Here is a 14,076-nt window from a genome sequence, read left to right on the forward strand (position 1 = left end):
TTTGGATAACAAGTCCTTTTGATTAAGTTCAAAGGTTGGAAACAATATCCACAAGTAAAAAATGTAAAAATGTTTAAAAAATTATTGATGATCAGAATTAGCTGAGGATGAGGACCAACCTTGGGTGATCCATATTTCAGGAGAGATAATGAAGGTGATGGATTCAGAGGAAGAGATACATAGAGATTGTTGTAGGAGCATGAGTCTCATACTGATTTAACATGAGCGGCTCTAAGGGGCACATAGAACCTGTTTCTGTTGTATCATGACATATGATCTTAAAGTTTTTTTGAGTAATATAAAATTATTCCAATTTTGATTTATCAACTGTTTTATCTTGAAGACTGGAGAGACTGGAGATTCAGTCAGAACCTGAGGAAATCTAGACTTGCTTCATTCTGGGCTTTAGCATTGCAGGGAGGGATGGGCGAAAGGAAAATAATGTGGTTCAGGGACTGTGAGACAGATGAAGTGTTCTACTGTCAAGGAAATATTCCATTTGGCAGTACATGGACATATGACGTAGGCCACAATACAAACCCTAATCAACATAGAGGATATGACATCGGTGTGCTATGTCCAGCTGCTGTACATCCTGTGTACTGACTCCACACACATGTATACTGCCCCAGGAGCTTGTACATTGCACATACATCACCTTCTGATTGACAGGTACTGATAAGGAAAGGCTAAAGCTATTGGGTGGCTTCTTTTTTAGCATTATGACATCAGCAGTCTGAATGTTTCATATTTCGACGTAATGTCAGGAATGTAAAGAGCAGAGCAATTTTAAAGATTGGTTTGTTGATAAAATGTTTGTTTAAATGCCAAACGTACACATTTATAGATAGACGTCATGCAGCAACTGGATTTTGCTTATAAGTCCTCCTATTTGTTTTTATACAAATTGTATGGCATTTAGAAATTACGAAAGAATTTCAGATTCTGATCAGACCACCTGCAGCAACCATGTTCTTTAACAAGTTCACTTCAACAAAAAGAACTGTATTTTCTTTTCGTGAATTACGCTGTGACTGAAAAGGCATTGAGATGAATCTCAGTGTAAAGAGGCACATACGGATGTCAGTGTTAAAGGTATAGCATCCAACTCAAGGGATCCTTATCATCATCTTTATTCCTCTAGATTCATAAACTTCAGCAGGAAAAAATCAGGAAAACCCTTACTAATAACCCTTTCTAACACTGTTGTCTAAGAGTCTGTTCTGTTTTCAACCTGTTTAAAGAATGAGGTGGCCACAATGGCTGCCAAGAGCTTCCACGTGTTATAATGACACACAATAAAACATCCGACCACTCCCAGCTGATGATGATCAATGTACAAGTCATCCTCATTGACCAATAATCATGGAGGATACAGAAGGGGTGTAGAGGGGGGTAAGTCAGTGAGTTGAGTTTTTTGCTACTTTTAGCAATATTCCAGCAATATCATGTCAGGGGACACCAGGAATGGTCTTTACACATTGTACCCATGTGGGGACTTTGGCATGATCAGCGAACACTTTAATTACTAGGCTACCCCACCACCCCATGAGGGGGATGAAGAGGGTTGCACCCTTATGAACACCTCGCACATCAACAGAGCAAATGCTTTCCTCCATTTCATGACGTGTGTGCAAAATCCTGAATCGACGTCTGCTCATCATAGTAAGCTTTCCCTTCAAGCAGCGGTAAATTGAGACCTATTCTTGTTCAGAATCCCACAGGCTTGTTCACTCAAAGAATAAATGATCTATATCTTACATCAAGCTGCTCCACAACAGCCTAGATTAAGCAGCACAATATTCCCATTGACACATCATTCAACTCACCAATTCCACATCCAGAAATCCCTCACCATCAATGTATCCACAATCCACTCCCTGAAGCAACCATCTCAGGCCCATAAACATCAATCTCAATGATAGTCAGTTTTCACACATGTAGTATTATACAGCAGTGATTAAATTCATAACAAGTTTTCACACGAGTAGCATATCTGCGGTTGCAGAGTGTATCTGAGACGCCTTTGACAGAGATGTGCTACCGTGGGAGGTGGTTATGAAACTGATGGGTTCTATCAGTTGCTGAATCAGTTACACCAGTTCGTGTTTCTGTTGTATATGCACTTGAGATGGCAGACATGTTTTACGTCTATTTGTAGAGACGTTTCAGCCCTGTAGGCATGTTTTTACAACATTTTGAATTATAAAAATAAACTTTATTCATTTCTGTTTGTGTACTTATGGATTGAGCTTGAATTTAATAGCGATTATCGTTACATGCGTTTGTATATGTTTAGATAAATTGATAAATGAAACACTTTCATGTTGAAAAACATATCCTCTGCATAATTTAAGAAGGTGGACAAAACCTTCATTGTGGCCTTAGGACTGGTCAATCATATTTTTATTATTGCTGATTTCACTATGTAAGTAGATTTGAGAGCCAGTGTATGTTGATCTTTTCATTGTGTTTTACCCCATACCGAGAAATATAAGATTTGGTTTGTTTGGTGTTCAACGCCTCACTCAGCAATAGTCCAGCTATATATTGACGAAAGTCTGTAAATAAACAAGTCTGCACCAGACAATCGAGTGATCAAAAGCATGATCATCGATCCACGCAATTGGGAACCGATGGCATGTGTCAACCAAGTCAGCGAGCCCGACCTCCTAATCCTGTTAGTCGCCTCTTACGACAAGCATGGGTTGCTGAAGACCAATTCTAACCTGTATCTTCACGGGTCTAGAAATATAAGAAAATACAGACCAAACCAGTGGTTAAATCATGAGCAAATGTCCAAGCAATTTACCAAGTCAAATTAAGATCTTAAAACAATCAAGTGACAAAGTATGGATACAATATGTTTGTAGTCACAACAGAAGCTTTGTGTCGGTAAAACTGAAAGACATATATAAAAATATTAGCTATGCATCACGGACATGCTTTTCTAGGCTTTATCTGACGTACAGGTAGTTTGGTGAAGGTACTTAAGGGTTCTACTTCAAAGGTTAGAAAATCATCACCATCATCATGACAAGCAACTGGTCACAGAATCAATTTTACTTGCCATGACACCTTTGATTCATCTCCTTGAGGATAACTTACCAAAATTATTACCTATTCTATTACCTAAGGATTAAAACAACTAACAGGAGTGAGTGAGTGAGTGACTTGTTTTAACGCCACTTTTAGCACTATTCCAGCAATATAAAGATGTGGGACACCAGAAATGGGATTCACACATTGTACCCATGTGGGGAATCGAACACGGGTCTTTTGCGTAATGTGCAGACGCTTTAACCATTAGGCTATCCCATTGCCCCTACCATGAATGAAGTTTAGCTTGTTCAAAATATTAAATATTTTTAGTTTTGATAAATATTTGGTTTGTAAACCAAGCAAACATGAAAAGAATTCAAATTTGATTTCTTCAGCTATTTTATCTACACCCATAAAATATTGCAGTTTTTCTTCCAGTGTAACATAAAGACTACATTCATGAAAAGCCTGTGAAGTCGATAAGAGCCTGCATGAGAAATGACCTTGACCTGTAAATATCTCCGTCTTAATGGACCCAATACTCCTGGTTTCACCACTACAGGCCTCTTCCAGGACCGGAGAGTGTTTATGCAGATTAATGGCTGCAGACTGATGCGATGCACATGGCCAATCTGAAAGCTCACACTATTTCCATCAAGTGAATGCACGCAAACCTTTTTGTTTTGTAAACAGTTTGACAAATTGACAAATAGATATTTCTCTTATTACCAAGAAATATCCTTAGGTCAGTAAAAAGAGCGAGTAAGAGGACATGAATATGATACACGTTAAACATGGACAAATTATATCCTAAACAGTCCAGGGATATCTGTATACAAGTGTTGACTGATCTACATGGGTGTTACAACATCTTTTACACAGTTTATGAAATTACCAATCTTAGAGTTGCTAACTGAGTGAGAGTGGGTGAGTGAGTGAGTGAGTCAATAGTGCTTGGGGATTGGGTGGGTTTATGTGAGTGAGTGAGTGAGTGAGTGAGTGTAAAATGGGAAGAAGCAACAACCCTTGCTTGTAAGAGGCAACTAACAGGATCAGGTGGTCAGGATCGCTGTCTTGGTTGACACATCGTATCGTATAACTGTATGTCGATGCTCATGCTGTTGATCACTGGATTGTCTGGACCAGACTCGATTATTTACACTCACTGACTGAATTTGGTTTTACGCCGCTTTTAGCAATATTCCAGCAACATCACGGCGGGGGACACCAGAAATGGGCTTCACAAATTGTACCCATGTGGGGATTTGAACCCGGGTCTTCGGCGTGACGTGCCAACGCTTTAACCACTGGGCTACCCCACCGGCCCCGATTATTTACAGACCGCCGCCATATAACTGGAATACTACTGAGTGTGGCATTAAACAAACAAACAAACTGTATTATGAGGTGTATTCCTGTGTTTGTTATTATCAGCTTTTAAATGCAACTTAACAACAATGAAATACCAGCTGCAAGTAAAAAATGAACCGCCTTTACATCTTGAATTAATTCTATTCTGGACCAAAAACAATTGGGTAAAAAGAAACCCCACATAACAACGTGATATATTCTTTGCAAGTAACAAGCCTATCATTGACAAAGGGATCTCAATTCCATGCACATCTCAAATCTAAATTCCATTTCCTCCAGATAATTTCACGTTCAAATGTCAAATGAAAAAGAAGCTTTAAGAAATTCATTTATTAAACTTTCTCTACTTTTAAAGCGGTGATAGATCGAAAGAGAGAAAACCATCATACCCTGTGACCTCTCTGCATTTAACAGTCAGAAATAGATGAGATCTCTTAGAAGTTGACTTTTCCATGCTCTCTAAAGACGAGAGAACAATTACTATTGTTTGTCGTCATCCATGTGCCAACAACAGATGGGAGCTAAAACGCATTCCTGTGTGTGCTTAAAATCATTGGCAAACTGGCTTGTGGAATTGCTACCTTCTTAAAACGTAGCACTGTTTCTATATCAATAGAACTCTCCTGTCTCAAATGCTTCACAACAAATTGAGTGTTTAATTTAAACATCAATTCAATATTTTTGTACCTAAAATCAGACTGACTTGGTTGTATTACTTTGAATGGAGACGAATAATATGGAAAGTAATGTCACAAAGCTCACTGGATATTTACATCAGTGACCCTAATAAAGTTAGAACGGATTGAAAAATTCACAGGTGAACTACAAAACAAACTTTTAACCAATCCAAAAATATCAAGTTTCTCTTGAGAGGTCACTCCAACTGTAGAGCATGCTTAAGCTTACACAAGTAGCCTCAGAGATCATCATCATCATCATCATCATCATCATCAACATCATCATCATCAGCAGCAGCAGCACAATGTTTGTTCTTGCCATGCCCAGTGATATCAGATTGATCACTCTTCATACCTGATTATTTACAGACCGCTGCCATATAGCTGAAATATTGCTGAAAGCGGACATAGTGAGTGAGTGAGTTTAGTTTTACACCGCACTCAGCAATAGTCCAGCTATATGACAGCAGTCTGTAAATAATCGAGTCTGGACCAGACAATCCAGTGATCAACAGCATGAGCATCGATCTGTGCAATTGGGAATCGATGACATGTGTCAACCCAGTCAGCTAGCATGACCACCCGATCCCGTTAGTCGCCTCTTACGACAAGCATTGGTTACTGAAGATCACTCCTAACCCGGATCTTCACGGGTGAGTGCGGCCATAACCAACAAACAAACAAATCATACATTCGATTGATTACTTTCCAATCTATACATCCATTTGTCGGTGTTACAAAGTTAAAGTAGACAACTTTAAAGTCTGCACTCAGACAAGACGTTCCAGCATTGTTTCTATCACAGTAAACCTGACATTTGTTGGTGAATACAATATACATCCTTTGATATATTTCCTAATCTCTGTCAGTGATACTTAGAAATGCTTTTCAAGTAGGATCTTCCTGTTACCACTTACTGTCTATCATATTAAAGGTCATCAGTGAAACTATTGACGAATCTTTAGTTTCTGATGTTTGCATTAAGGCAGAGCGAGATGGTGAGCCTTCACGGAACTCCTCACTGACATACAAACCAGTGGTTGATGGTGTGAGCAACGGCTCAATCAATCATGGATTGATGACACACAACCAGCTTCTTTGAGAGGCGTTTTAGAAGTTGTATCGATGAAGGAAAACCAAGTTCTATGGATAGTCAACTTCTTTATTGCTGGTCACAGTCTGACGTTCGCTACTCACCATCACTTGTCATATCCAGTGACACAATGGCCTTGACCCCTTCTATGACAATGGCCTTGACCTCTTCTATACAATGGCCTTGACCTCTTCTATCACCTTCTATATGGAGACTGGTTGGAACTATCTGAAACAGATAACATTCCTATTAAAATTGAACATTTTTCACATACAGTCAAACAACTTTGTGTCGAAGTTGAAGAAGCCTACATAAATAGTTCAAATTACCTGAAGTTCGATACAAATGCAAAATGATGACTAAAGAAGGAATCAATCCATTTACTTCAAAACATCTGAACGTTCGACACAATTACAATTACTGCTGATTCCTATTCTGGGACTGATTTCCTACTAACCGTTTGTAACCTCAATGAACGCCCAAATTTCATTGGCAGGATATTTTCGACAGAGAAGTCGGGCATGACAGATCAAACATGTCCCCCATTGCACATGTCAAGAATATCAAGGGAAGCCAATGAAACCAGTGCCTGTGGGTATAAGACTCACAGAAGTTTGCCAGTAAGTATCAAATTTGATACTTTTTAATATGTTGCCCTGCAAGTATCTTCTGAGACAATCCATTTGAAGATCAATATCAGAAGCTTCAAAGGAAACATCTATGACTTCGCTATCTAATATGGCTGGAATTGTTACATCCTCGAGGTATAGACAGAGAGGAGATAAAGTCAATATGCTCAGGTTTCGTCATACAGCATTTAAACAAAACTCAGTTTGACCTCAAACATAAATAAATCATATTGCAAAAACAAGAAAGGTTTAAATATACTACAATGAATACAGATTAATATCCCATAAGCAGTTGTCATACAAACTGTCACAAGCACTAGGTGAGTGAGTGAGTGAGTGAGTGAGTGAGTGAGTGAGTGAAAGAGCTTAGTTTGACGAGTGAATGCTTTAACCACTAGGCTTCCCCATAGCCCCTTACAAGGGTTAAGGGTTTGTAGAACGAAAGCAATAGAAAAGAGAACGCAACCAAATTATGAATACACAATGCAATGTAGCAATTTAGAAACTGCTAAAATGTTACAAATGTTACATTTGGGATTACACTTTCTCCGTAAAGTACAGATTCTAGTATTATGTTAGGTTGAGTCCCATCTGGGATTCAAACCCATACCCTCAAAGTAGGAGATTCCCAAAGTAATCCCAAATATAACATTTGTTACACCACTAAATAAACTTTCTAGAAAGGTAAAGCATTAACTAACGTTAACTAGTTTTCCACATTTCAGACAGGAATTTGATAACCAATTCAATGAAGATGGTTGGTTTAGATAAGGCTCCTCCTCACTAGCAGATGCCCTGCCACAAATCTGTGTACTGTTGTCCTCACTAGCAGATGCCCTGCTACAAATCTGTGTACTGTTGCCCTCACTAGCAGATACTGACTGACTGACTGAGTTTGGTTTTACGCCGCTTTTAGCAATATTCCAGCAACATCACGGCCGGGGACACCAGAAATGGGCTTCACACATTGTGCCCATGTGGGGATTTGAACCCGGGTCTTCGGCGTGACGAGCCAACGCTTTAACCATTAGGCTACCCCACCGCCCCCACTAGCAGATACCCTGCCACAAATCTGTGTACTGTTGCCCTCACTAGCAGATGCCCTGCCACAAATCTGTGTACTGTTGCCCTCACTAGCAGATACCCTGCCACAAATCTGTGTACTGTTGCAAGTATCTAAAGCTAAAAAAACTCCACAAAGTGTGTTTGCTGTTTAATGTTAATCTTTTGGTACAAGTGCAGTAAATAAAGCAGCTTTGCAGATTTTAATACTTAAGGGTATGCTTAATCACAAAAAGCTTGACTGAAATCAAATTTGAAAAAACAGAAGCGAGGATGTTAAAAAGTGAAAGGCTAAATCTTCTGAAAGAAATCTGCCACTGGGTTTAAAACTGGTTCTTGCTTAGTGGCATTTTCACAAGTTCAATGATTGGGCAGGTGCCGAGTCTGCCCACTTTCACCTCGGGACTTTGTAATCACATTACAAGAGTTTTCTGTCTGCTCATCAGTCGGATTACCACATCCACAACTTACGCCAAGAATTAGGAACACGATAGAAGATGGCTTCAATTTTCTTCTCAAGAGATTAATCCCTGACAGGCATCCATTGTGTGGAACAGGACCAATAATTATTTGTGATGAGTGAGTGAGTGAATGAGTTGAAGTTTTACGTCACATTGGCATTGTTTCGCGATGGCGATGAGACCAAATCTGCACATATATACATTTTAATTACTACGTTTAAATGAGTTTCTTAAAATACATGCTTCTTCATTACACTATTATTCACAAAGACAAAATGTCATAGCACCAAATTTAAAACATGTTGATGGAATTCAAGGGTCACCTAAGCAGGTGATTAATAGGGTACCAAAAGAAGATATTAGTAACTGAGTTACAGATGTGAAAGTCAAATTCAAATCAAAGGTCGTTTCATATTACAACAATAATGGTAATGTTATTTTTGTAGATTATTTTAGAAGAAATAGCCAATCTGTTAGATTTCTTATAACTGATGTTTGAGTTGCAACTGAACCCTTTCTGATTCTGGAGTGTCGTCAATCAGAGCAGCTGCTTGCCATGGCGTGGAGTCATAAACATCATTGTAAATACTCAATAGCAAAATATAATGGATGCTACCTTATAAGCATCACTAGATACATTTGATAGTAGCAAGACGCTGTAACTTACTGAGACTATGCAATTCACCTGATGATAAGCATGCATGACTTGCCCGCTAGTAGTTTGTTTGGGAAGTGTACTGTACACAGCCTTTCTAGAAATCATACCTAGCAAAACTGATATTCACAACAGAATAATAATCACAAAATTATTGTACTTGCCAATGCAAACAAAAAGGTACGAGTGATTACGATCAACAAAAAATCAGCTTGTTTAGGCCTAATTGGTAATACATATGGGCTGTGATGTACTCGTTCATGACATCACAGAGCATTCTATTATGTCTGCAGCACTGGCTCGGAGCTTGCTGAGAATTCCCTGCAGGCTGAGCAAGTGTGACCTATCTACCATATTCACTACAAGCATCCAGCATACTTCCTTGGAAGCCAAGGTCAAGGCAGCAGAGCTCGGTAGACATGGAAAGACAATCTCAACTATACAGGTGGTTAGAGTCTTTGCCATTCCATGCTCCACCCCCTGCACAATTCCTGCCCCCCACGGTCTCCATCAGGATGCTAATTTCCTGACTACAGATGATCTTTCTCATGAGATCTTTGATTTGACCGCAACATACGTGATATTAATGGTTGACCTGTTCTTGAAATTGGATGTAGAGTTTTTGTGTCTCTGTTACTGCAGCAGACTTATCAGACTAAAACCAGGGCTGTGTTATCTTGTGACGTGTGGTATTTTTGGAATAATAGAACTTTGTCTTTTGCCAAGTAATCTTTAATATTTCCAGTATGAAATAGTGTTTTTGACAAAACATTCTTTGTAACTTGGTTTGAGGTTTCTTTGAAGATGATTACACAATTACAGTTCTGTGTTGTTTTTTTGACAGGTTAACCTATATCTAAACAATATTTCATCAAGGTTAGACTCTGCAGTGACATTTCTTAAAGACCTGGGCCTAGATTTTCGGAGCTCTCTTAGCACTGAGATAGTCATTAACATTAACTTACAACTATCTAAGAGCTAAGAGAGCTTGAAAAATCTAGGCCCTGTTAATTTGGGTTTTTATATAGATGGAGAGGAGCAGAAAAATGTTCTTTTCTGACACTCTGAAACCAAGTGAGTGATATGCTGCTTTTAGCAATACTCCAGCAATATCACAGCAGGGGACACTCGAAATGGGCTTCACACATTGTACCCATGTAGGGATTTGAACCTGGGTCTTCAGTGTGACGAGTGAACACTTTAACCACTAGGCTACCCCACCACCCGAAACCAAAACCTGCCTGTTATTTTCCCATATTTTGAGTCATGATCTCAGGGATCGATTTAAGAGATGTTAAACTACTTGCACCAGGTGCAACCTAAGATAAAGACCTAGTTGCACCAGCCAAATTCCAGGTGCACTGCTTTTATTGCAATGTACATGTAATGAAAGATATATGGTAAATTTAATTAGATTTCTATTCCGAAGTTTACCCACTCAAAAATTGACATGCAACTGGTGCAAGTTAGACTAATAACTAGGTTGCACTTTGTAATTATGGGTTGCACCAGTGAGAGTAACAAAGCACTAAATCGAGCCCTGGATCTGTATTAGAAACAACAACACTTATAGTTCATCATTACATATCCGAACATGGTTTATCTGAACAGTCTTTTGTCTTAATCTCTTTGATTTTAAGAACAATCTATTACATTTGAATGGAAATTAGTTCTGATGAAGCACAAACACTGCACTAAAATGTTTCTTGTAAAATTATTAAATTGTTAATGCATACATAACTCGAAAGTTGTGCTTTTGTTAACAACAAATATTTTTCTTCACAAACAATAAAGACCAAGTGTAGCAGGGGGTAGTGAGTGAGTTGCTTTTAGCAATATTCCAGCAATATCACAGCCGGGGACACCAGAATATTGAGGACGAAGACTGTGAAAATATTTGTACGAGCAAATAACAGATGTCCAGTGTTAAGTACATTAGATAGTGGTTGAAAAACATAAAATCAGCAATAACCTTCTTTTCCAATTATCTCAGATCATAAACTTGGATAATAATCCTCCATAGATTATTTCAAGTAAGTCTACAAGTTGTGGAGCTTAACAGGTGAAGTGGAACACTCCAAGCTGTAGTGTTGGACTGTTAGGGTTATCATAGGTTTACACACGATTACAAACACAATACTCACACATTAGAGAAGTGAAACACTCTGTGAGGAGCTAGACTGTAGACTAATACACTGTACATCATCAGAGGTGAGGTGAGGTGAAATTGGGTTTAACGTCGTGCTTGAGAATATTTCGCTCATATGACGATGTGCATGCGTGTGTATGGGTATGTGCGGCTGCTTGTACTAGCCCAGGCTTAAGCTGGTTTTATAGTGCTAGCCCACTGAGATACCACGCTGCAGTGAAGCATGAATACCACACTCAGACACATTATACTGACTCCGAGCCGATCAGTTCTTGTTGTACCCATTAATGCCGAGTGCCAGGCAGGGACCAACAAGTACCATATTTTAACGTCTTTTGGTATGATGCGGTCGGGGATCGAACCCGCTCTCCGTTCGGATGCTCTAACCACTACACCACGGAGGCGGTATGTACATCATCAGAGGAACCTTATGAATGAGGGAGTTGAAAGTTCTAGTCACGTATGGCAATATCTCAGCCATATTGTGACTAAGGCAAGGTGTACATTGATAATAACAAACCATTGAAAATACAATCTGATCGCAAGCAGCTGTAAAACAACTGGTATATCACAGAATTAAAACGAGCATGTAAGTTAATATTATATCACTATTTAGTCACTTGTATCATGTTTTGTCATTGCAGGGGTTTCTGGGCTGGGGTGGGTGATAGTCGTTTTATTTACATTCGCATCATGTAAAGTGATTTTGCTTTGTTCATCAGGGTTCGAAGTTACAGCAAGTAAAGACTTCTGCTGTACTTCATTTATCAATTCATTATCACTGGCCAAATGAGACATTGTCTTGTTTTAGATTGGACTTATTTTGTGATAGTTTCAGGGAAATTTTGTTTCACAATCTAATTGTGTGATGTGTGGTGAGTGAGTGAGTGAGTGAGTGAGTGAGTGAGTGAGTGAGTGAGTGAGTGACATTCACTCACTCATACAAGCTGTAAATAACCTACCAAATAGACTTCTTAGTACAGGAAACAAATACCTACAAGCAATATGTTTTCAAAACATCACCATTACCCTTCCTGCTTCAACATCAAAGACCTAACTAATGCTGTGCTATTGTTCCCTGTTTAGACGATACTTTCCAGCTATGTAGTCATATTATACAGTCGACAGCCTACTTCCTCCATACGAACAGTAAAAATTCACTTCACCATATAAGGTAATATTTGGAGCTCTCACAAAGAACACAAACAGTGGTGGGAGTAATTCATAGCTTAACTCATAGAAATAACAGCAAAAGGGTCATTTGATCTGATCTAGCATGAAGAACTGATTATCAATCATTTGACGTATTGCTGGACCGCATTCGTGAGTTATTCTGTGTATACACAGAGACTGGTACAGACATGGAACCACATCTTGGGGTACAAGACACAATAAGCTGTATGCTGAACAACTAGGGAGTGAGTTTAGTTTTACGCCGCTTTTAGCAATATTCCAGCAATATCATGCATTGGACACCAGAAATGGGCTTCACACATTGTACCCTGAGGGGAATCAAACCCGGATGTGACAAACGAACACTTTAACCACTAGGCTACCCCACTGACCAATCCTGGACAATTAATTTTATACCCCTGTAAGAAAAGAAAGGACACCGATGTCAGAACATTTTAACAGAATGGTGCCTGATTACATTCAGGGTTGTAGGGTAGCCTAGTGGTTAAAGCGTTTGCTCGTCACACTGAAGACCTGGGTTCAATTCCCCACATGGGTACAATGTGTGAAGCCCATATCTGGTGTTCCTCGCCATGATATTGCTGGAATATTGCTAAAAGCAGCAGACATATAAACTCACTCACAGATTATGTTTCAGTGAGCATCCCTTACAACAGAAGAAATTCTTTAGAATTGAAACCCATTCAAGCAAGGGCATCATCTTACACAAAATATTTCCTAAATATTACTGTAGAACTTTGGAACTCTTTACCAGAAGATATTAAGTAAGTGAGCGGGTATGGTTTTACGATGCTTTTACCAATATTCCAGTAATATTACACAGTGGACACCAGAAATGGACTTCACACATTGCACCCATTCAGGGAATCAAACCCAGGTCTTCGACATGACGAGCGAAAAGCTTTAACCACTAGGCTACCCCACCACCCCAAGAAGATATTAAATCAGTACAATTCTTAAGAAGCTTCACAGACAAGATATACCCCTGAATTCAAACTGTATTAACATCATCGCAAGCTCAAATGTGAATACAGTTTGGCCCTCGTTATGAACATTCATACTTTAATAACCCCACACAAAGTAAGAGTTAATGGCATGATTTTTATATCGCCATTTTATACCTCAAAGGATGTATCACCTGATACTTGTAACTTCCGTTTCCACAAGCTGACACACATACAACCATCTTAATTGCGCCAGAAAAAAAGAGAGATGATGTGGGCATATGTTTGCTCAAGTAACATTTATTGTAGATTGTTCACAACAGATAGATGTAAATATCATCATTAGATAAACATGTCTGACAAAAACCACAATGACGGTGTGTAATAATACGTGGCACAGGATGACAAAATGGCCGACATGTTAGACAGGACAAGGGTGATTTCTGAAGTTGCCAATAAACCTTTCATAATAAGGTATTTGGGAGCATTAATCAATTAGCCAATCACTGAAAGCTGATTATAAAATGTGTCCTACAGACACTGAAGTAGATATATACATTACTGTAGAAAGTGCCTGTCAGTCCAGATATTGATTGTCAATAGTTGTGGATTTATTACTCCGCTATTATTGTTACTCCGCTTTTAGCAATATTCCAGCAATATTCCAGCAACATCACGGCGGGGGACACCAGAAATGGGCTTCACATATTGTACCCATGTGGGGAATCGAACCCGGGCCTTCAGCGTGACGAGCGGACGCTTTCACCACTAGGCTACCCCACCGCCCATTGTCCACAAA

General features: G+C 39.1%; 2 protein-coding genes across 3 annotated transcripts in view; one reads left to right on the top strand and one right to left on the bottom strand.

Annotated features, from left to right (window-relative positions):
• LOC124254110 (mucin-5AC-like) overlaps positions 1 to 14,076 on the bottom strand; it is a 76,778-nt gene that overhangs the window by 25,452 nt on the left and 37,250 nt on the right. For both annotated transcript variants that reach the window (XM_046687985.1, XM_046687986.1), the window contains exon 2: positions 6,288 to 6,411. The gene's annotated coding sequence lies outside the window, so the exon portion shown is untranslated. The remainder of the gene's footprint in view (positions 1 to 6,287; positions 6,412 to 14,076) is intronic.
• Positions 9,274 to 14,076, top strand: part of LOC124254108 — a 46,355-nt gene continuing 41,552 nt past the window's right edge. Inside the window, exon 1 of the mRNA XM_046687981.1 lies at positions 9,274 to 9,403. Coding sequence (XP_046543937.1) covers positions 9,274 to 9,403 — 130 coding nt within the window. The remainder of the gene's footprint in view (positions 9,404 to 14,076) is intronic.

This window comes from Haliotis rubra, unplaced genomic scaffold (assembly GCF_003918875.1).
Source record: "Haliotis rubra isolate DU_JTF1 unplaced genomic scaffold, ASM391887v1 Scf564, whole genome shotgun sequence".
NCBI lineage: Eukaryota > Metazoa > Mollusca > Gastropoda > Lepetellida > Haliotidae > Haliotis > Haliotis rubra.